Source organism: Semicossyphus pulcher, unplaced genomic scaffold (genome assembly GCF_022749685.1).
Source record: "Semicossyphus pulcher isolate SPU_LCO1_2020_fin unplaced genomic scaffold, fSemPul1.0.p SCAF_2, whole genome shotgun sequence".
NCBI classification, from domain to species: Eukaryota; Metazoa; Chordata; class Actinopteri; order Labriformes; family Labridae; genus Semicossyphus; species Semicossyphus pulcher.
The window spans coordinates 28,163,500-28,186,936 of NW_027211693.1; the positions used below are offsets into that span (position 1 = coordinate 28,163,500).

General features: G+C 42.3%; 2 protein-coding genes across 4 annotated transcripts in view; one reads left to right on the forward strand and one right to left on the reverse strand.

Annotated features, from left to right (window-relative positions):
- Positions 1 to 12,641, forward strand: part of psd2 (pleckstrin and Sec7 domain containing 2) — a 32,961-nt gene extending 20,320 nt beyond the window's left edge. The window contains exons 4-16 of one of the 3 annotated variants that reach the window (XM_069669649.1): positions 4,180 to 4,377; positions 4,709 to 4,789; positions 5,396 to 5,562; positions 5,834 to 5,892; positions 7,233 to 7,322; positions 7,427 to 7,470; positions 7,562 to 7,752; positions 7,895 to 7,965; positions 8,381 to 8,538; positions 8,867 to 9,011; positions 9,292 to 9,435; positions 9,864 to 10,086; positions 10,207 to 12,641. In XM_069669649.1, coding sequence (XP_069525750.1) covers positions 4,180 to 4,377; positions 4,709 to 4,789; positions 5,396 to 5,562; positions 5,834 to 5,892; positions 7,233 to 7,322; positions 7,427 to 7,470; positions 7,562 to 7,752; positions 7,895 to 7,965; positions 8,381 to 8,538; positions 8,867 to 9,011; positions 9,292 to 9,435; positions 9,864 to 10,085 — 1,570 coding nt within the window. In that variant the 3' untranslated portion in view covers position 10,086; positions 10,207 to 12,641. Of the gene's footprint in view, positions 1 to 10; positions 301 to 4,179; positions 4,378 to 4,708; positions 4,790 to 5,395; positions 5,563 to 5,833; positions 5,893 to 7,232; positions 7,323 to 7,426; positions 7,471 to 7,561; positions 7,753 to 7,894; positions 7,966 to 8,380; positions 8,539 to 8,866; positions 9,012 to 9,291; positions 9,436 to 9,863 lie in introns of those variants that run through there. The other 2 variants (XM_069669650.1, XM_069669648.1) reach the window with 2 other exon arrangements.
- Positions 12,642 to 15,632: 2,991 nt separating this feature from the next.
- Positions 15,633 to 22,331, reverse strand: purab (purine-rich element binding protein Ab). The gene has a single exon (XM_069669729.1). The coding sequence runs from the start codon at positions 22,272 to 22,274 to the stop codon at positions 21,429 to 21,431; it is 846 nt and encodes a 281-aa protein (XP_069525830.1). The 5' UTR covers positions 22,275 to 22,331; the 3' UTR covers positions 15,633 to 21,428.
- Between the last annotated feature and the right edge of the window lie 1,106 nt (positions 22,332 to 23,437).

The following is a 23,437-nucleotide window of genomic DNA, read 5'->3' on the forward strand; positions in this document are numbered from 1 at the left end:
GAAAGTTCAAGGAAAAACCCTAAACACACTCCCTGCGTTATGACACTATCGTAAATTAACGCTACCGTCGAATTAATCATCGTGCAGTAGGCTGTAATTATACATGACCCGACTTCCGCCAAGAAGAAATCTGAATTGGCTCGAAGTTTAATAACAAACCGGGGCGATGGAGATTTTACCGACCACTGGATGATGTGGTGGTCGGACCGTCGCGCGCCTTTAACCGCTGATTTCCGAGATTTGAGGGACGATGTGGAAAGAGGAATATGATGTTCACTTCGACTTTTTACTGGAACTGCTGTAAGTTAAATATTTATACATACACGGATTCCGTATAGCTTTATCGTCCAAATGGGTGGGAACATTAACATTATGCTGCGTGGCAAATCAAATAGTGAGCTGGACATGGTCATGGTACTTTAGCTGACGAAAAGTCACGTTTTACTTCTTAATATTAGGCTACTACAGGGGCATATCTAATACTTAATTATTGATAAATGTGTGGATAGTATTATAGAACTCATTTAACATGTGTTTCTGTTTATCAAAATATTCAGAGAGCATTACCATTTCAATTTGAACTGTATCAGACTTAAAACGGCATAATTAATCAAGTTATCTGAGGTTTGATTGTAATTTGTAATGTCTTGTAATGCCAACCATCACGAGGCACAGCAAAATATAGGAATGGGATTGGGGCTGCTATTTATAATTAGTTTAATTAAAATGTATCATAATATTATTAAACGTTTCGATTGATCAGTTAATCGTTTAGTTAACGGGATTTTCGAATAGTGACCATCACAAGTGTCCAGAGCTCAACGTGATGTCCTCTAATTTCATTTTCACTTTCAAAATTTAATTTAAAAAACATAACTGTGATTTTGGGGGGAGATTTTTTTCTTGATAATGAGGAAACTGACTTATCAATTAAAATGGTTGCTGATATCTATGTAGGCCTATAACGACAAATAACTAATGTATTAATGGATGTGTAGGCTTATGTTTCAACTCTAATTGAGTTATTACAGGATTTGTAACTATTGAAGGACGCCTCCCTACACTCGAAATGTTCATTTTCATGACTGACTTGAACTTTGAACTGTGACCAGTATTTTTTGTGGCCTTAAAATGACGTTAGTGTAAATAACAGTGTTAAAAAACATTATGTGCAAGTAACAGGGATACATGAAGGATGTAACTTTGTGTCTGTGTCTGTGTCTGAAGCTTTCCTTGTTGCTTACTTTTCATCTGGGAGCAAGCAGGAACAGTGTTTTTTGCAGAGATTTATCTACATGTCCAAGCAGATGGCCTGGCTCGCACACACACAAACACACACACACACACACACACACACACACACACACACACACACACACTCAAAGAGCTCTTCCGTGGGTGTGTTTCTATAGCATGTCTGCCTCAAGTGGCTATTTATCTAAGTGTATCAAAATGAAACAGAAGTCTGTGAATTTCACAACCCAGTTAATCCCATAATAGTTAGTAACACCAATGAAAGATGCAAGACCCCCCCACACACAAACACACACACACACACTCGTACACACCTAGCATTCAGACACATCTTGTAGGTGTGGTTATGGGTTGTGCACAGATTAACATTTGAGTCACTGGCATGCACCATCATGCTCTATATCTCTGACACGCTCGCACACACAGACTGAGCGGCGGTGTCAGTGAGTGACTATGTGTGGCCTGGAGATACAATATTGTGCCTTTAGATAGACAAACAGGTTTACTGTGTGCCACTTGGCCCCCAGTAATGCCAAGTATCTTGGCACACACTGCCTGTGCTAGATATCTGCCACATCATATAGTGTCTCTCACCATTATTTTGTGTTTGTGCCTGTCTGATGGTTCTATTATCGCCATACAGCAGTGAATAGGCAGAGCCCCATGGCTGATGTAAGCTCTTAATGATTTATAAGGGTTTCTCTGCGTCTCGTGAATTAACGTGACTTGTTTTATGTTATATAAGTCCACTTATATAAGTGTTTGTACGTGTGTGTTTTTTCTATTTTTAAATACGTGTCTGGGTCCCAAAGGGGGTTCCAGCAAGGTTAGGTTTAATATTTCTATAGAGTTGGTTCTGGGTTCTGGTAGAGGTCTCCTCCCTGCTGGGCATATCCAGAATACTTCCAGAGGGAGCTATACAGGAAGTATTTTAATCAGATCCCCAAACCCCTTTCGACTGACTCCTTCTCCACAAGAAAGAGCAGCGATTTTACTCTTCCGGATATACAAACTCCCCACCCTGTCCCTAAGGATGAGCCCAGGCACCCTGCAAATGTAACTGCTACAGCTGACTGCATCTGCAATCTTATTGTCATTCTTGGCAGTGATGCTCCACCACAATAGGGCGATGGAGTTTTTGCGAAACCTGCCTTATCGTGTTGGAGGGTTTACGTGTCTCTCTGAGCCCTGGACCTGTGCTGTCGGGGTAATCGCTTCTCGTAGGGTCTCCGACGGCAAATTGGTCCAAGGTCAGGGGCCAGATGAAAAGTAATTCTATGAGCCTTATGAATCAGCCGAACAGGAGAGTGTAACCTTGCCTGGAGCAGGGAAGTCAGGGCCTGCTGTAGAGTCCTGCTGTAAGGATGTAGTGTGTAGTCAGACGTTCACCATGTGACTGACTCCCGGTTATGGACACTGTTTGATTGTGCATATTTGCATCTGTGCCACACAACACAGAGTAATGAGAGACGGCCTCAGGTTGTCGACCAATCGCTTCCTGCCCCTTCTTGAACAGGTCACTTGGCTTCCATGGTAACCAGCAAATCCCTTTCGGCAACAGTACGTAATGTATTGAATTTGTTAGGATAATGCAATTGGGGCTGATCTGATTATGCAAAAAACATCTGAATCATCTGGCGAGAATGCTGACAGCGCCACACAGATGCACACTAACACAGGAAATGAGGAAATGCCATTTAGACTGATTGAGGTGAATAAGTGCAATGTCTTCTGTAAACTGTTTGCTGTTTTGTGCTGATTTGCACATAAATACAGCAACTGAGTGAAATCAGTAGAAGCTCAGTATCTTAATGAAACTACAGCTGTAAGTCATTAATGAATAAGTCTAATACTCTGCATTGATTCTGTCTGTTCTCTTGGTGACAATAAACAGAGTGTGAGCTCTTGGCCTGATTGGACAGTTCATCAAACAGTGTCCTTCATGAAGACACTGCATGGTTGTCTGCAGTGACGGCTTCAACAATTTTTTCCCCGTTAATTTAATTTAGTTGTTTCATTTCGAGTGATTCTTCTTCTATTAAAATGTGTCATCAATGGCAGCCGGTGAAAACGTCTTAAAGCTGAAATAAGCCTGAAAGGAAACTCAGTATTTTAACCTTTCAGTGCATCTCAGTTTGAGACAATACAACGCTACAATGTCAAGGGTTGGATTATTACTTCAAACAGGGTACGCAGTGTTCAGGAACATCTGTCACTTATACAGACTTTGCAAGTCATTTCTTGGCAATAAAAGCCGAGCGCTGGATCGAGTGTCTTCAACTGATCGGAGACTCATTAATTTTTTTTCACTGGAAACGACTCCTGCAGGGGTGATTGAGGACATTCCGTCATTTGCAGAAACGCCCTGCTTCTTAGACACACAGATACACATATTCACAGCTGGGATAGACAGCCTAGTGATCACCGTGAAATGGACAATTTTCTCGTTCAGTTTGAGATTGAGTTTTTTTGCTTGAGGGCTAGTTGATTGGAGTTGCAAGGCAGAAAGCATTCTTTGTTCACTATATGGACTTCAAAATATGAAAGGCCCACTTCTCTAACTCAGGCCACATTTGCCTCAAATGGAGGCATAGAAAAGTACATTTGAGGTGTTCACAGTCTGAGATTAGTGGACTGGAGTCAAGCTCCTTCATAGTTATAATCAGCCTTTAGATTTACTGAATTAAAGTAGGACTTTAAGAGACAGTGAAACTGGGTCAGTGTCATAACAAGTCATTTAAGCCTCATTTGACTTTTGTTTGTGTGTGAACATGTGTTTATGTAATTGAGTTTTATCCTGAGATCTTCAGTTTCCTTTGTCTAGGAGGTGGGCGTGTAACAAAGGACGTGTGTTCCATTCATTAACCTAGGCACCTGCTTGTGTGCGTGTTTGTGTGTGTGTGCTTATATTCTCCTCTCCTCCAGTGATGCCAACCTCGCAGACGTGCTGTCTGACTCAGAGGAGTGTGATTTGGGCAGTCTGGAGCGTTTGGAGCGCGGCAGTACCGACACTCTGGCCAATGGCTGCCGAGCCGACAGTGAGGCCGCCAAGAGGCTGGCCAAGCGCCTGTATCACCTCGAGGGCTTCAAACGCTGTGATGTGGCCAGACACCTGGGCAAGAAGTGAGCAGAAACACACACACACACACAGTCTCACACACGCACACATGATAGCTAATGGAGTTACATTCACCAGACATAGAGGAAAATATGTTTCTTTAGTTAATTGCTCACATTTAAAGATAAAACACAGATGAAGAGAACTCGTAGGCGCCCAAGAACAACTTATGAATTTATGAACACAAAATCAAACATATCTGCACAAGCTTACTTTATTCTTAAAACATTTATGGGAGAAAACTCTCTAACACAACAGGAAAACGTTTATATAACACATTCTTATGCTTCCAGTGCCACGTCAATGTGCTGATGCTCTCCCTCTGTCTCTCTGCAGTAATGAGTTCAGCCAGCTGGTGGCATCCGAGTACCTGAGCTTCTTTGATTTCTCCGGCCTGTCGCTGGATCGAGCCCTGAGGTAATGCACAGTCAGCGCTTGGGAGTGATGAGTGCGTGATGTAGACATCGATACACATGTGCGTGTGTATGTGTATTCTTCACTTTCCCTCTTCACAAGGCATTAGCTTTGTGCTAATCAAGCTGTCGTGTTGAGCACAGTTAGGCAGTGCAGCTGACTGCTGCAGAGTACATCACGGCCTTGTACCTGACATGTTGCTGTCTCAAACTGCTGCATTCAGCCCCCGTGTATTCTGCTAAGAGGCCTTATGTGTGCACTTCAGACTGGGACAGAGAGCCCCACTGCTGTTAGGAAGTAACTGGTTTCATAAAAGTCCTGCCTTCGTTTCGTTTGGTTTAAGCATCTGTAAAACTGTCCGGTAGGAATTAAATATTCTCGTCAAAGTTTAATCATAATGTATATATCTAAATTTAATGAAGGTAAGTGCAGTCGCCTTTATTTGTCTTATCACATAGAAATCCTCCTATTAAGTTTTCTTTTCTGCAGCTGAATGTTTTTGTGATTATTTTTCAGCCAACATGTCAGTTGAATAATACTGTTTATGTATGCCTCATCTCTGAATGTCTAGTATTAAAGCATATTTTTACCTTGTCATGTGTCTGACAGAAACTTCTTAAGGGCCTTTCCACTGATGGGAGAGACCCAGGAGAGAGAGAGGGTCCTCGTACATTTCTCCAGACGCTTCTGCCACTGCAACCCACAGACACCCTCCTCTGAAGGTCAGAGCCATGAGGATGATGATGATGACAAAGATGATGATGATGAAAATGACGGTAATGAAAAATTATATTTTAAAGGGAAAAAAAGTCATAAAACTGTGTATACAATCATTAATATGTACTGAAAAATAACAGTGTTTTAACAATAAGTATTGATCCCCTCTGCAGCACATTTACAGTGCAGTGTTTAAGAAGATGCCACATGCAAACACTTTAATAGATGTTAATTCTAAATACAGCACATATGTATTTATGTGTAATATATAATTTAAAAGATTGGTATGACATTTAGCTGACCTTGGCCTGGTGTATTTTCCTGTTGCAGATGGAGCCCACACATTAACCTGCGCCCTTATGCTGCTCAACACTGATCTACACGGACATGTATGTACTGCAATGCTCTGTCTCTCTGGTTCTGCAGGATTCCCATTCCTCTAAACCTCCTTCAAAAAAAAGTCCAGTCCTTCATTCACATCATCTTTTCCATCTAATTCCTGTTTTTTTTCTCCATGTTTCTATCTTTCCACTCTCTCTTTCTCTCCCTCCTCTGCGTCCTACTTTCTGACCTGTTTCTGTCTCTCCTCTCCTCGAATAGTCTCATCTGTTCACTTTTAAACTGGAGCACTGGGGTCTGGGCCGCATAACACGATCAGTATCATAGGTCCTGTGCTTTGCTTTTCCTTGCCTCTCCTGCCTGCCCTGCTAAATGTCCTTTTATGTAACACACCTCCTCTAACTAACATCCTTTCTCTCTTGTCAAATTCCTGTTGCTCCTTTTCAATCCTGCCCCTGCTAACCAAATCGGGCCCCCTGGTCTCTCACTGCTCCTGCAGGTGGTACGTATGATTATGGTACTAACACACTGTCCTTAATGAACTGTGTGTGTATTCTTGTCAGCTAACAATTAAACTAACGTCATATTAAGATTACAGTAAATGAAAAATGGTTAGTACCTGTTTTCTTTGATATTGAAATAAAATGCATTATTTCTATTACAAGAAATACATTTTATCTGTCTCTTTTCCGATGAGAAAGAGAAAAACAATTTGAAGAGGCTACCTATTTTACAATATCAGATTTTGATTTAGTAATAAAGCGCTGTTATGAATATATATAACCTCATTTATGAGCTCACTCGTTTATCCAGTTTGATTATGGCTGTGACGTACACCACGCTGCCTATTTGCAGGATATTATGAATAAATGGAGCATGAAACATTTTGTGACCTTTGACCTCTTTAGAGTAAAATATGAGTACAAAGGCACAAACCCAATCTTTATCAGCAGCGCTTCTAATCAGTTTTAGTTCCAAATCTGTTTCTATTTATAGGATTGATCAGACAGAGAGGCAGTAATGCTCCCTGTTTTTGCAACCTGTAATGATGCATCATAATTACAGGTTAAAACACTAGGAACAGTCTGGTAAGCTGATACATGATAAGCCCTAATAGAGGTGGAACCACACTCACGTCTCTACAAGCAGAACCAGCAGCTTTATACTGCCACCAAGTGGACTCGTGCAAAACTGCATTTAAGTTGTAGCAGACAAATGCAGGTGGACATTATCAGCTGCTTCAGAATTTAAATATTTGTCGACTAAGCTGAGGTAAAGACTGACAAATGTGTCTCCACACATAAAAAAGCAATGCTTCATATTTTAGCAAGATAAGATGTCAACTTGAAGTGATGTTTTGTTTCTGTGTCTCTGCTTGTTCTCTCCTCAGAACATCGGGAAGAAGATGTCTTGCCAACAGTTTATTAGTAATCTAGATGGCCTCAACAACGGCAAAGACTTCCCTAAAGACTTATTAAAGGTAGCCATTTAATTGCATTATGTCTTCACATGACCACCTAGTAATGAAGTTTAAGAAAGAAGAAGTAAGGAATGTTTCTCTCTTGTCTTGCCTCGCCCACACAGGTCTTATATAACTCAATCAAGAATGAAAAGCTGGAATGGGCAGTGTGAGTTTACCTTTTACGTGTTTAAGTTTTTAGAATTACTCTTCAGTATGTGCTGCTCGGCTTATCTGAATGGATTTGTGTGTCTCTGCAGCGAGGAGGAGGAGCTGAGGAAGAGCCTGTCAGAGCTGGTAGAGGAGCAGTGTGAGGGTGGAAGTAAGCGTGTTGCCAGGGTAACGGACGGCAGTAACCCTTTCATTGCCATCCCCATTCTATTAAATGCTGTCACGTACAAACACGGAGTGCTGACCCGCAAGAGCCATGCCGACATGGACGGCAAGCGCAGTGAGTGATTTTACACACACATACACTCGCACACACTCACACACACACGTTCATGTTTGACTGAAGTTACCAAATTCCTAACAACTTGAGGGATATGACAGGAAAGTATTTTTCTTTGCTCTTCCCCTCTTCCCTCGTCTAGCCCCGAGGGGTCGCCGTGGTTGGAAGAAGTTCTATGCAGTTCTTAAGGGGATGATCCTTTATCTCCAGAAGGTACCGCATCTCGTCACTGCTCTGTTACCATAGAAACACACATCCACCATTGCTGTCATTGCGGTGGTGGATGCTGTTAGTTTCTCTACTGTATGTGTATGTGCTTGTGTGTGTGTGTTATATGAGAGGGAGTGAGATAGAGAGAGCATTACAGGAGGACAGGAGGCATGGCGGCTCTATTTTGTGTTTGTCTCCCTCTGCTGTTAGAAAGCCGGAGCTACCCATATGTGAGGTTGTAAAATACTCAACCTGAATGAACCAGATATTTTATTTCTCTTTTGATATTTTCACTATATTTAATTATGGATTGATGTAAAAATAGTAAAGAGGGCTGTTCCTCGGGATGAAGTCTGCTATATGTGACAGAATGATTCAGTCGTGATATTATATACTGCAACTTCTGTTCCCCACCCAGGATGAGTACAAGCCTGATGCCGACATTTCAGAGGTGGACTTGAAGAACGCAGTGCGGATCCACCACGCTTTAGCAACCCGTGCCACTGACTACAGCAAGAGAGCCAACGTACTGAAGCTCAAAACCTCAGACTGGAGAGTCTTCCTGCTGCAGGCCCCGTAAGTCACCCAAGTTTAATTACAGATGTTTCCATCCCTCCTGTAGTTATTTTGATTACCTTTTTTATGCTGGTTTTAATATCACTGTTTCTTTGCGAGAGATTTCAATTAAAGCACACTCTGTCAAATAATTATTAACACTACTTAGAGGTGATGCAAGGATTTTAATTTCAGCCTGTGTGTTTTTACGCAGCCAGGCTCCTTCTTATAGAAGAACCTGCATTTGTTTTTAACATAAGAAGCATCAATCAAAAGAAATGTCAATGTTTACATTTACTTTGCCCTTTATTAACGCCTCATTCTACTCTCTCTCTCTCTCTCTCTTCAGTGGTGAGGAGGAGATGATGTCTTGGATCTTCAGGATAAACCTGGTGGCAGCGCTGTTCTCCGCTCCAGCCTTCCCCGCCGCCATTGGCTCCATGAAGAAGTTCTGTCGGCCCATTCTGCCATCCTCATCCACCAGACTTAACCAGGTACACACACACACACACACACACACGCTCATGATGACAACAATCATGAGCAAGAGCAGCTATCAAACTCTGCGGACTTACTCAGGAAACATGTGATATTATTGTCAATGCTACAGTTACGATTGATATTTAAATACGCAGTTTATCACAGCAGTATCCTTCTACATGAAAAATCTCTACACAGGGTTGGGTACTTTAACATATTCTATTTGTGTCTGCTGGCATCTGATTGGCTGTTTTGGGTATCTCCCGGTTTTTCTCCTCGCTGTGATTGGTGCAGGAGCAGCAGCTGCTGAGTCATGAGAGCAAGCTGAAGCAGATGAGCCTGGAGCTGGAGGAGCACCGGAAAAACTCGCCCTCAGCTGACCCCAAAAGCCGGGAGTGGGAGGAGTTCCGGCTCAAAGAGCACTACCTCACGTACGAGGTACTGGCTCTGCACAGCTTCGCTTAATTTGTATCGGATCTTATTTGTTTTGCAAGTTATAATGCTGCTTAGAAACCAAAAGCACGACAGATGGCCAGTGTTTCTTGTTTGCTGTTTTCTTGTCCTATCCATTATATATATTATTTAATAATAGCAAGGAAGATAATCAGTAAGCTTTAAAAATCACACAATACCTCGAAATTGCTCATTTTCTTTTATAAAATTAAAATCTTGTGAAAAAGAGAGCTAATGTTTTTTAACTGTAAGTCAATCGAGATATATTTAAAACACAACCTCTGTCAAAGTTGAAAATATATTTTCCAACAAGCATAAATATGTGTGAGCTTCAAAACAGTGTTAGACCTGGACATTAGTCTCACCGTCTTCTTCTCTACTGTCCCCCTCCTCCTCCCGTCCTCTCCGAGCAGAAGACACGGTATGAGACATACATCAGCCTCCTGCAGGCAAAACTCCGCGCAGAGACGGACGACCTTGAGAAGATCGAGGCCAGCGTGATGGGTGGCCTTATCATGGAGGGGTCCCTGGCCGGCCGCGAGTGCCACCTCCGCAAGACGCAGTCCTCTCCGTCCATCAGTCAGGCGCATGGCGGGCTGAACGGGAGGGCAGCTGCCCCCGGACAGAGGAGCTGAGGTGAGGAAGGAGGACCAGAGACCACAGCCTACAAAACAACATCCCTCCAAACCCAAATAGTTAATCCTGGGTATTTATAAGTATTTTGTGTTTTTGGTTCCTCTGTATCTTCTGTTTCAGTAAGAGACTGGGCAGCAACGAGAGAAGTGTCTCTCACTATTCTTCACCCAGGTGAGAAACGAGTTGCTGTCCTTGAGCAATAGATGAAGATGAAGACCCCGCGCTTGATACCCAACAAGGGACCCCGCCAAACCTCATTTCTTTGAACTTTTAGTATTGCACATAAAAATGATAATAACTGTGATCCCTATTTATAAAAATATCATCAGTATTATTTTGAAATGAAACTCAGAGCAATGCAGTTGTCTTTCTTTGAAATGTGTTACGAGTAGAGCTTTGAGTAATTTATAATGTGTTACTTTAGGGCCACAAAGAGAACAAAGAGAGACGGACTGCTTTGACTGCGTGCTCTCGGTCCTGTCCTCGTCCTGCAGCCCAGGAGTCAGGCAGTGACTCAGATGGAGATGGTACTACTGTAGCATTTTGGCCTTTTTTTTCACTCATGTTTACACACTTAGCCAATCACAGGCGTGTGTACGGACCTACAGTACGGGTGGAGTGTGATGCATGATACAACATATCTGGTTCAGAGTCGCAAAAACTCTGAAAGAACTTCTCAGAAGGATCGAGTCCCTGCCATGTATAGCATATTTATTTATTTATTTAATCCTCCAAACCTTTATTCATCCCAGGAAGGGTTTACACTGAGCATGCTTGCTCTTTTCCAGCCTGACGTTCTTACAGTTTCATACACATGTAAGTGTAAAAGAGCTGCCGAGTGGAACAACTTTTGTAATAACTGCTCAATAAGCTGTTCCACCAGAGCAACTGGAGGTTGAGTGCCTTACTTAGAGGCACCTCGACACTAATTACTGAGGGATTTGGAGTGTGTCAGTCACTTTGCAGAGCGATCACAAGTCTGTTTCTGTGGTTTTTGAAGCCGTCGACATCCAGATACTCACATGTGTACAATTATATTTGTCTTTTTACAATTCACACCTGACCTGAAGACGGTATGTGACTAAAAGAACTAACTCTGAGGGATCAAAGAAAAGATGGCAAACTGTTAGTCTTATATATCATAACAGAATGCACTGAGCTGATGATATGTAACAGTATATGGTTGGGTGTGAGATGTCTAAAGAATGAAATAAGGGTCACAAGAGGGTTGAGGGGAATGCTAGGCGTACTATACGAGTAGGTCCGATGGTGTATGTGTGCGTACTTGCAGGAGTGTGCATTGGCCTGCTCTTTTCAAGTAGTTCCACTTCAGATGTTGCAGCTGTTGGCAGCCAATATCCTTCAAAAATGTACCTTTTATCCCTTGAAGCAGATCCAACAATATCTTGCTCTGATTAAAACATGTTAGATGTACCTCGCATAGCTTTTTTGGCCTCATATTGGGCAATAACTTAGTATTGGTGTATTCCTCCCCCTGCCATCCTCACTAACAGATGAAAAGCGGGCCCAGATTTCCCGAAATGAGTCTGGCTGATGGGAGAGTGTAGCAGCGGGACTGTTCCAGCGTCGTGCGCTAAAGTCAAGGAACCTGTCAGCGTATAGTGAGGAGAACAGCAGCAAAACAACTGCACCAGCAGAGTAGCCATCAAAACATCCTCCATGTGAGCGATGAGGACAAAACACTTGTTTTCTAAGAAGTGGACTTCGGTTTGGTTTTCTCAGTAAGACTCTCTGCCTGCCAAGAACGAGCAAAACAGACACCCTGCACACATTTTTCCAGAGGAACAACGAAACACATCACATTAAGCCTGTTTCTAATTGAAGGAGGACTTGTGTAATATGAGGAAGTGAGGATGTGGTGGTACTGCTGGTTTTGAGCACCTTAATTGATTCCGACCCGTCAAAACACACACCTTTCCCCTTTCTATGTAATTTGCTTATGACACAACTGTAGACCAGTGAGCTTAGCGCCCCCTCAGAAGCACGTTGACATAGCCGGAGCCGTGGATAGTAACCGTATGAACAATCGCATCTTTGGATCTGGACACAGCGCTTCTGCTTCTTCCTATATCATATTTATAGTGACTGATGGGACCTGGGGTCCTTTTGGGACTCGCCTGGAAACCGGGAATCACAGCTGGACTCCTGGAACTAAATACTTGTACAGACCAAAATGCTGAAGTGGAGCTGAGTTTTCAGAGAGAAAGTACCATTTTATAAAGCTGTATTGTTAGGATAAATAACTGCTTTCTTACAGGGAGACTTCCCCTTATAGTCACTTTGGCTGTTGTGATAACCATTGTTCCCCAATGTTCTAGGGTAGGTCTGTGCTGTAAAATAGGATTGTGACAAAAATATTTGTTGATTGTTATGTTTTATTTAAAAAATGACAACTTTGGCACTTTGATGTCAGCATTGGATCTGTCTTTTTGTTTGTATATTTGAACTGTTTTTGACAGGATGCTCACACTATGTAAAGGACATATTTACTGAATATTTAGTCTGTGCTTCATAAAGTAAGCTTTTATACAGATGACTGCGCTTGTTATTTCTGTTTTGTAAATGCAGTATGCTAACAGGGCGTCTCTGAAGTTATTTGCTTGTTTACGTCGACTGCTCCCTATAGCAGTGGTTGCAATACAATGTGTGGAGCAGCTTCCACTTTATCAGACTTCTGTATCATATCCTGATTTCTCTCTTAATGCATGACTAAACTTTAAAGTAGTTTTCCTTCTCTACCACTTAAAGCTTTCTCTTACGTGTCTTACAGTATTTCTCTGAATCAGTCGACATGTTGGGGAAGTTTGGTTACAGCATGCTGATTATAATTGTAAACGTATGTCATGACACTGATTGCTCAAATCAAATGTTTCGACCTTAAAACAGCTGATATATTATTACAGGTCACCTACAATCAAAATAACGTCAACGTTTTTTGTTCCAGCTTTTATAGCCGTACTTCTTGAGATTGGCAGCATTCGGGAACCAATTCATTTCATTTTAAGTGTAATATAATAACATAACGATATGCCTTGGGGCTGTGGTTATACTTAAAACTGTAATGTTTTATCAAGTGGATGCCCTGTTCAACTGTCAGCAGATCAGTATGTCTCAGAACACATTTTCCATATTTAAAAAAAAAATCTTAATCAGCTTTTTTTCTTGTAAGGAAGCAAACACATACTGTAGGTGATATAATATCAACCCCCCCTGATATTTTCACCCTACACTACCTTTTATTGTGATTTATGGTCGAGGAGGTTAAACAATAAGCATTCTTAGAATTAGTGTTGGTCCTCATTTTCCAATAACGTGCAGTCATTTGTCTTGTGGGCATGAAGACTGCGCTGTAAAGCGGTACAGGGAGGGCCCCTGTAAAATGACTTGATACTTAACCATAGTGAAATAAGATGACTGTAAAACAGCTGCCAATGTTGGTGTGCACGGAAACATCTTGAGGAGAAAAAAGGAATATTATTATCATGCTGCCATAATGGAATATTTACACATTTTTTGGGAAATTGCTTAAGCCCCAAAGTTTTCGCACTTAAACCTAACAAGGGTTTTAGCTGGTTTCTTGCTGGAAGTTTTGCTCTTGTGGAGAAATTTGTGATGATTACTTGTTACAATGTTAAAGTTTCATTTAGCAGACGCTTTTGTCCAAAGCGTCGTACATCTGAGAGTTAATACAACACAAGCAACGATCAAGACAGGAGGGAATGAAGTCAGTAAGTGCCAACAAACGGCTTCAAGTGCGATCACACACTGGTGCCAACAGGCCGTGTATAGGGCTTTTTTTGTTTTGTTTTTATAATAATCATCATCAGCAACATCAACAAGGTCAAAATAGTTTGTCATCATCATCATAATGAGAATCCTAATCAACATAAACCACATCCTCAATGTCGTCATCATCAATGGCATCAATATCATTAAGGTCAGAGGTGTTCATAAAGAGCTGGGTCTTAAGCTTCTTCTTACTAAACGTCTTCCAAAGTCTTTACCGAAACACGAAGCTGTCTTGTCAAATAGTGTAAGTGTTAGCTCAGATGAAACGCACTCATGATGGTTTATGAGTAACTTAAACACCTGTGCTTCTAAAGCACTCCATGGAAAAACCCTTAGCTAAAAAGTGTTTTGCTTTTTTTTTTTTACTTATGCTATTGTATTAATTTTTAAAATGTGATTGACAATATTAGCTCATTTTATTACATGTTTTTTTCCTACAAAAAGTCTTTATCCAAACGCAGAAGTCAGAATCCTCTTATATTCTTTTCACACTGAGTTTCACAAAGAAATTAGCATGGCTACGTCGTGACCTATGGTCGTGACCAGGCACATTACTCAGCTGAAAAGGGGTCCACACATTGTTCTGTCTGGAAACTGTGTCCTTAGCAATATGTCTGGTAAATGACTTTGTGCAGCTGCCACTGTGTTAAGAAGAGCACACAAATTATAGCCAATAGAAAAACCCAAAATGTACTTAAATCAAATACGAGTTTCACCTCCCCTTTGAATGTAATGGCATTAGTTAGATAATGCACAGGTGAAAAGGCCACACAATTATGAAGACAGGGCTTTGTTTTTCATATGAAACAGATACCTTCTAAATGTTAGCACTATGCTATTGCCATTGTCACACAGTTAGTGTTGTAAAAGTTATTACTGGAAACCTGTTCACAGAGCTTTTTTCCCTGGTCCGCTCGAGTGGCAGCCTGTTGCAGTAGCTCCTGCTCACCGACGAGCTTTTTCTCTTTATTAGTCTGTACATATTTAGTTATCTTATTAGCCCTGTACATATATTCTTTTAGGATACACTTATTTACTTATTTAAGACTTTGCTGCTGTAACACTGTAACTTTCCCTGTTGTGGGACGAATAAAGGATTTTCTTATCTTATCTTAAATGAAGAGAAAAATTAACTCCTTCAAAACAAGTCTCGTTATTCTGAAGCAGTGTCCAGTTAAGTAATAATATGAGCTCTATTCTATTTATAAAATTTGACTGAATGAATGAATCATCTTAAAAACTTAGCCCAATATGTTCCCACATCTCCCACTGTTCTGCACATCCCCTCCTTGTTTGGTTCACGGAGGCTGAGAATTTAGCTTAAGTCGCCTTCAGTTTTATAGTTGCGGTGCTCTTGTAGTGCCAGGTGCCGACTAAACCCCTCACCTAGCTGACAACAGTTAATACTGCTCTGTCAACAGCATGTCCTCTTATGTGGCGATAATCTAGCACTCTGCCTTTCATGTCCACATGGAAGTCAAAAGCAGATGTCTGGAGCACTGTGTAAAATCTGATGTTTGTATTAACCCACCATTGCTACCCCTGCACGATGTATCGTTCATTAACACGTAAGGAAGCATTCCAAGGACAGCTGGCGGGGAGGATGCCGCAAATAATCACAGGTAGTTAGCCGTGTTAAGTGAATTAAACTCCTATTTTTCCGAACAATTTGCATTAGAGTCCATCCCTGCTAAAACTGGTTGTAGAGTTGAGACAGTTGTGCAGAGACAGGGGTGTGTGGAATGACTTTTTATTGCGCGATTAGTCATTTTTCAGACAACAAGGCTCCCCGAACATTAAAACAAACAGCAATGTACAAAACAGCACACCCTTTTTTTTTTTTGCCATCAACGGAAATTTAATAAGGTAGTGAGAGTACATAACAGAAATTAATGAAGTGTAAGGACGCGAGTTATGATGATGTTGAGATGTATAGAATGAGCTTGATGTCAAAGCCAAAGTAAGCACCATCGTCATGTAGTCAGGAAAGGCCATATTTCAGTTAGAAATATTCTAGAAGGGGTGAGGAGAGATTAAACATGATACAAGAGGGTTGTTATCACAGTTTTCAGACATTTTTACCAACTAAAAAAAAAGAACAATATCGGTGTAGCACTACTTTATCATGCAATTTACTTTAGTAAACCTTCTGACACACAGACAAAATATACTTCAATAAGTAGAACTCAATACATCTCTGTCCAGCAATAGTCACAAAGCCTGTAATTTATACTCTTTGAATGTGAGATCCCTATCAAAAATAATATGCAGATTTTTATTTTTCTTAATATATCTAAAGTGCAAGTATTTATCCATTTTTATTCAATGCTTTCTGTAAGTATAAAATACAAAGGAAAAAAACAGCAATGTTTTTCCTGTTTACATGTTATATTTTCTGAAAGGAGGAGCATCATATATAACAAACCATTTATATATATATATATATATACACACACACACACGCCACAGATAAAATATTTTTGAAAGATACAACATATTATCTCATATGGGGATGGTAAAGGGATTTAGAACAAACGTGACATGGGATATGTTCATTGTGCATTGACCCCACCCTTTAAAATCCAGGATCCATTTCCCAACATCTTCAAAACATCTGATAGAACTTCTTTATCTATACACAACAGTAGCCTATACAATCTGCAAACATGATGGACCCTACAACTCGGTGCGTGTGCAAACAGAAGGCGTGCTGAATGAGCTCCTCTGTCAGTGGTTTGTGATGAGTCATATAGTGCTCGGCTTTGACCAGAAGCTGCGATTGGCCGTCTGATTAACCAGGAACTCTGAATGGCCAATGAAAGACTACAACACTGAAACCAGAAACAGAGCAGGTTTGGTTGTCTGAAACACCTCATGGAAGTTCAGTCTGTTTTAAGTCACTACTTGCACACCCACATTTCAATGGCGGAGAGTGCAGTCACAAACATGAGTGATCTCCCCATTCAGGACAGGAGGGACAAGCAAACGAAGCATCTACAACTGGAGCCATCATAGCAATCTGACTATGAGTGCATGCAACAAGTAACCACTGCTGCATCTAGTTAGGTCTCCAAATTATTTATTCCCATCAGTTAAAATATATAAGAAATGCTTTTGCCGCACTGTGTTTGTGCAACAAGAAATCTCTTTTAAATAAATGGGACACGATGGACTAAAGACAGGATAACATCATCATTCGGGATTGCTACGATGGCTACTGCTGTATAAGAAATCAAGACATTATTCTCGTCAGTGCTAACCTTTTCGGTGCACCATCAACCGTGTACACTGGAGTTAGCCAGAGCCACTGAGGACAGCACGCAGCTTGACCACTGACGCTTCACACAGAAAGCAAGACGGAAAAACATCTTTTACATTTGAGTCCCAGAAATGGATGACCGTGTAATGTGGTGACAACATGGCTGCAAGGTCCGTCCAGGTTTTGCTGTGACACTGCATGAGGACTCAGAAACTGAGAAATCACATTCGATCACACTGCTTTCAGCAAAATCCCAAGTGCCCCCCCTCCTGTGTAACTCGGATAAAGCTACTTGCTAACTAGATGAGTTGTTTCACAACACAATCATTCTGCACTAAAAACACAACTGACCAAGTAGCACCTGGCAAATACAGTCTCTAACAAAACAAGACACATCTTTTAATCTTTAAGAAAATGTGTGCGTTTAACAGAGTGAGGCATTCACAAAGTGAACTATGAGCAGGTTTAGGCTCCCCTTATATTTGGCCATTAGAGAAAGAGAGAAAGGAAGTGTTGTATTTCCAGTCTTCATGTAGCATGAGCCTCAAAGAGGCCTGAATTTAATCAAGCTAAAGCTAGGACACTTTGGAGAATAAGTGCTGTATCACAACAGAGTCCAGATTCATTTTGAACTCAGGATGAACTCAGAACGACCTCAGATGTGCTTTGTTGGGCACATAGTCATTGGTGGCTTGTACGTGTGTTAAATAGAAATGGTCTTTTATAATTCAAAGGGCATTGTGAGGAAATATAGTCATTTCTCTGAGAGGGGGGAGAGATTTTCTCCTGAACTCCAAAACACAGAACAAAGTAGTGACTGGATCTGTCTGACAGACCGGTCAGTAGGTCGTGCTCGGTTGCTTCTGGTAAGCCCCTAACAGTGCAGTGCCAGGCTTCATCGGGCCTTTCACCAACACTCAGAGACCAACCTGAGCCAAAATGTCCTGCTTAGAGCAGATGGGATTTTCTGAAACATTTTTCTTGGCTCTGTTGTTACAGGCATGCCCAATCAAACACAGATCAACTTCTATAAACAAGGATTCAATAGGACCTCTGATACTGTTTCAGCTCAGGTGCGCTTTGGGGAGATCTCCTTTAGTCTCGCCTCAGCTCTCCCGTATGTCTGGCAGGCCAAGACTGTAACTACATTAGCAGCTTTCACCCAGCTGAGGTCTCTAAAGCTGCTATCCATGCAGTCTGTGTCTCCTTGCCATGCCACCTAGATGGCATGCTACTCTGACATGGCCTGTGACCAGGCTCAGTCGTATTAACAGGTGTAGGCCAACCTGCTTTAAATATAGCTGATAGGTGAACTAACTACTTTGGGTATTAACTGTGTATAAGCACTGCAGTGGAAGCCTGGAGGTTGACGGGGTCAAAAAGAAGGAATGGAGAGTTTGTCTGACAGAGGGTGTTTGAACAATTTTTTTAACGCTTTGTATCCAGATCGGCTGAGAGGAGCAGACCTGAGAGCAGAGTCTACCCTCTCATCAGAGAGGACTGTGATCCTCACTGAAAAGATTTCTTCTTTCTGTGGGTCTGTTCGGGCCCCTCACCATTGCCTAGCTCTGTTTAACCGCAGACAAACCAAAGTCAAATGTAGTTCATCTGTCCTGCAATGGGCAGTCCCAGGCGAGAGAGCTCAGGCTTCCCACAAACAGCCTTCTAACGACAGGAGACCCTGGGCAGTTCTAGATACCATTCAGAATACTTGAGAGGCCTCCAAAACACTCAAATAGCAACAAGAGGCCTAAACAGGGAGAGACTACGCACGTGCGTGTGTGTGTGTGTATGTGCGTATGTGTATGTGTGCTTGTATGTGTATGTGAGCCACCACTGGACCCAAGCCCTAATATACTAGACAACTTCAGTGTACGCCCCTGCAGTGAGGCTGACAAGGAGACAGAAGTTGTTGACTGTCTGCGTCGTGTGTGTGTGTGTGTGTGTGTGTGTGTGTGTGTGTGTGTTAGCGGAAGAATAGCGAGGGAAAGGGTTTTTCTCTGGGATGACTCCGTAGGGGGACGAAAAACACCAGAACTAGTCTACGCGTACTGATAGACGAACAAGGCAGCCTACTGGTTTACAGAACGTGACAGGAAAATACCTCACTACTAGTCTGACTTTTTTTTCACTTTGAGCAAGTGCATGAGAAGAAGACTTCACATTTTGGAAATATAATGCAGATGCATCAACCTCATCATCATGCTTTCAAATATCTACTGATCACATAGCCTATACATTTTTTGTCTTTTAATAGTCTATACACGTGATACAATGCCGCGATTGGCACGCACACAATATTGCACACTAATATGAAATGTCCTAGTCAGTGGCTTCCTCTCTGCCTGGGAGGGAGAAACCTGACACCTCGTGGACAACATAATGTGGAGGAAAGAACTTTGAAGAGAGAAAAAAAAAAAGCATCAGAATAAAAACAATGAAAATGTGACATATTCTGAACGGCGAGGCCCCCATGGAGCGATCAAGGGGCTGTAGCACCATAAAGAGATAGAAACTGCCTCGACCCTGCACTGACAGGCCTCCACATCCACTGGACTGCACTCAGACTGACGGCATGGGACCGGCTGGCTGGCCTGCCTGGCTGGCTGACTGCCTGGCTCTTTCACAGCATCCATCTCAGCTCTGACGAATAGCCTCATCCAGCCGCTCCTGATTTAGTTTTTTGTTGTTGCTGTTTTTTTTTTTTACATCGTGGTGCATAAGGTGTACAAAGCCACCCGTAACTTCTTGAGATGAAACTCCAAACTCCACGCTGACACCCAGTGCTGCCACAGGCAGTACATCATGGGTCGTTCACATTTCTGCTCTGTGAGAGGCCACCAGGCCAGGGTTACTGCTAGAGATACTGGGATCCAGGGTGCCATTACAAGTTGAGCCCTCCCCGTCCTCCCTCCTGTCCCAAAGTGTACATATGTACAGTAGCACCTCTTCTTTCTGAAGGGCCTGATCCAACTAGGAGCTCTGTTTCTGTCCACTATCAGCGTCGAACCCCATTCTCCCAGCAGCCTTTCGGCTTTTGCTGTTGCTTCCCGTGTTCCGTGCACCTCAGGGTTGTGAATCCTGCAGCCCTGGTGAGTATATATTTCGGCCTACATAACAGCACTCGTAAATGAAAACGTACAGCGGTCGAGGTCACAGACCATCCACGTGAGAACACGTAAACGAGTGGAGTGTATAAGGCACGGGTCGTAATGACGCCAGAGAGGATGCACTGCCTCGCCGCGCGCTGCGCTGACGCGTCTTTCCACGCCTTTGCGCTCCCACATGTGGACCTTATCCTTTTGCATCCCCCAACCCCCAGAGGAAAAACAACAAAGTAACAAAGAAAAAACTTAACCCACAGAAAACGTGGGTATCTTAATAAGGATTTTTTTTTTTACAGCTGATTCACAAAATCATAATTATTACATCTAAGTTAGCACTTTTTTCATTTAAGTTTATATGGACATGGTGCAAGAGGGTTGATATTTAATATAGTTGCTCGGAGATAACTTCATCTCATTTGTTTGAGTCGCACAAAATATGTAATTTATTTTTGAGTCTTGACCTTTCCATTATAGCATGAGAAAAATGCTTTCCATAGCCTACTACGTTTAAGGTCAAATTAAAGACTATAGCCCACTTTTGCCAACCTTCTTTTCAAAACATGAGCTTATACGCATGCTGACAGGTGTTTACAGGCCTGTAGTGCTGCGTTCTGCAATTCATACACTTATAGAGCGCTTTCATATTAATTCTGCGTACCTTTATAATAAACTATACATCTGGTATCAGATTTTGGTTTCATAAAGTCCACAATATATTCTCTTTGTGCTGATGTCAAATATTTGTTCTACATGAAGACTGTCATTTATATAATAGACCTCTGGTTTTATGTTTGATTAAAACTTAGCATATGACCAGTTTGAAAACATTTCAACATTTTTTCGAAATAGCTTTGATGTGTGCAAAATCTGTCATTTGATAGAGATATAAACACTCTTTTCATTGTCATTTAAATCAAGTAGGAAACAGTTCATATCTTACAGTTCAATCCTTGATAGCAGCGGCTTACTGTTCATGGGTGGTAAGTGGGGTGACATCCAGTAAAATGAGCGAGGAGACAGCTGAGGTGCTGCCCTGTCTGTGGAGGTTGTGTGTGTGGGGTGATTCCCTTGGAAATTCTCTTTCTATTTTACAGTTAAAAGTCTCGTTTTCTGTCAGAGTTCAGTTTTGTCTTTGTTGTTTCATTTATGCTCTCTTAAAATCCGCGTCAGTCATCGTCGCCGTCATCTCCGCCGTGCGGGCCCTCCGGTAGCAGTTCGGAGGCCCGTTTCTCTCTACTCCTCTCCTGGATCTTCCTCATCTCCTCCGCGTATTTACAGAAGGTGTTGCCGAATTTGGACCACACTTTGCAGGGAACTGTAATGGAGTTCCGGTACGTGGGCTTCACCTCGCTGACCCGCATGAAGACCCCATACTTATTCGAGCCTACGTCAAAGAAGAAGCGCTTGTTGTCGACCGTGAGCGAGGTGCCCTCCGGGAGCTCAGCCGGCTCCTCGTCCACGCCGTAGTCGTCGATGAGTTTGGCCAGAGCGTCACGGAACTCGATGAGACCCTGCGCCGGCAGAGCAATAGTCTGGCCTTGCGCGCTTCCCAATCCGGGCCCCCGGTTAACGGTCTGTCGGATCCTCAGGAACCGCCCCCTCTGGTTCTCTTTCAGATCCATGTAATATTTCCGATTCTCCCGCACCAGGAATTCGCTCTTGAGCGCCCGCCGGGGCTCATCCTGCACCATGTCCGGGTTAGTCGGGCCCAGCTGGGCGTAATGTTCGATAAAGTCCCCGAGATAATCGCGGAACTCCACGGCAACCGACATGGAAAGAGTGAGGCGGCTCTTGTTTCCCCCAGCTCCGACCTCGGCTATCTTTAGGAAGCGGCCTTTAACATTCTGCTTCACGTCAAGGTAAAAGCGCTTGTTCTGGATGTCGACGCGCTTAGAGGCGAGCTCCTCGGTGTCGTGCTGCAGCCGGGACATGGCGCCCATCGCACCCGGGGGCAGCGAGCCGGGGCCTGCGGTGGGCCCTCCGTGGTCACTGCCACTGTCTCTGTCCGCCATGATGCTGCCTCCCTGCTTTACCTTCCACCGTCTCCCTCTGCCTGCTGCAACCTCGACTGCCCGTCAAACCACTCCGCCGCTCTATCGCGAGACGAGAAAGGAGAAGAGGATGAAAAAAATGAAAGCAACTGTAGTTAGAGTTACTTTCCTCTGAGCAGGCTGCGTTCAAGACATTTGCGCTGTTTTTGCAACGTTTCTCAGAATTTTCACTGTGAGCTTTAGTGCAGCTTTATATTGTTACTAAAGCTTACCCTCCAAGCCCCCCACCCAGTCTAAAGCATTGCAGTACAAACATCAAGATAGATAGATAGATAGATAGATTAACACAAAGATAACATCTGTCTGCACACTGGCTAAATATAATAAAGGGTAGAGAAGGAATACAAGTCATGTCTGGGTGTTATTGGTTTGGGTGTCTCAGCACCATGGACAGTTGTTATGGCTTTCAGCACCACGGACAGCGGACCTGGACAGTCCCTGTATAAGAAGACAGAGAGAGAGAGAGGGTGCAGGGTGTTGGAGAAATTTCTGAATGAACAGTAAATGATAGCTGTGTGGGAGGGGGCTGATACACTGTGAAGAATCATGATTCATTACCCTATGACTGGACTTGTTTCCATGCCACTGTTTTTAATGGCCTTAAAAGGGTTCATCAGTGAAAAGCAGAAAAGAATCAAAGTATATGATAACAAAAAAGCATCTTTTTGACAACCAACTCAGAAATAAAGAAACATATACATTAATTCACATACATTCAAAAACTGAATGTATTTTTATTTATTTGAAGAATACAATTTTCAGCTCCTGGGATGAGTTTTGCTTTGGATAAGAACTTGCTTGATTTCATTTGAATTTCATTTTGACTGAACCTTGTATAATCTGTTAAAAGCCATAAAAGGTACAACAACAACAAAAGGGGCAGACCTCAAGGAGAAGAAAGATGTGCTCAGCTTCTATGATGTTTATGCGACTATAGTTTATAGAAGCTCACACATCATATGCTTTAGTTGTAAACTAAACTCTGCGTATCCTGTCAGATTATTTGTGGACAGATTTCACACTGTGGGCCAAATAATAGTAAAAGCCAAAGAAAGCAGAATTTTTTTTAGAATTCACAAGCATCACATACGCCTATAAGTAAATATATGACTAATCTAGTTAGG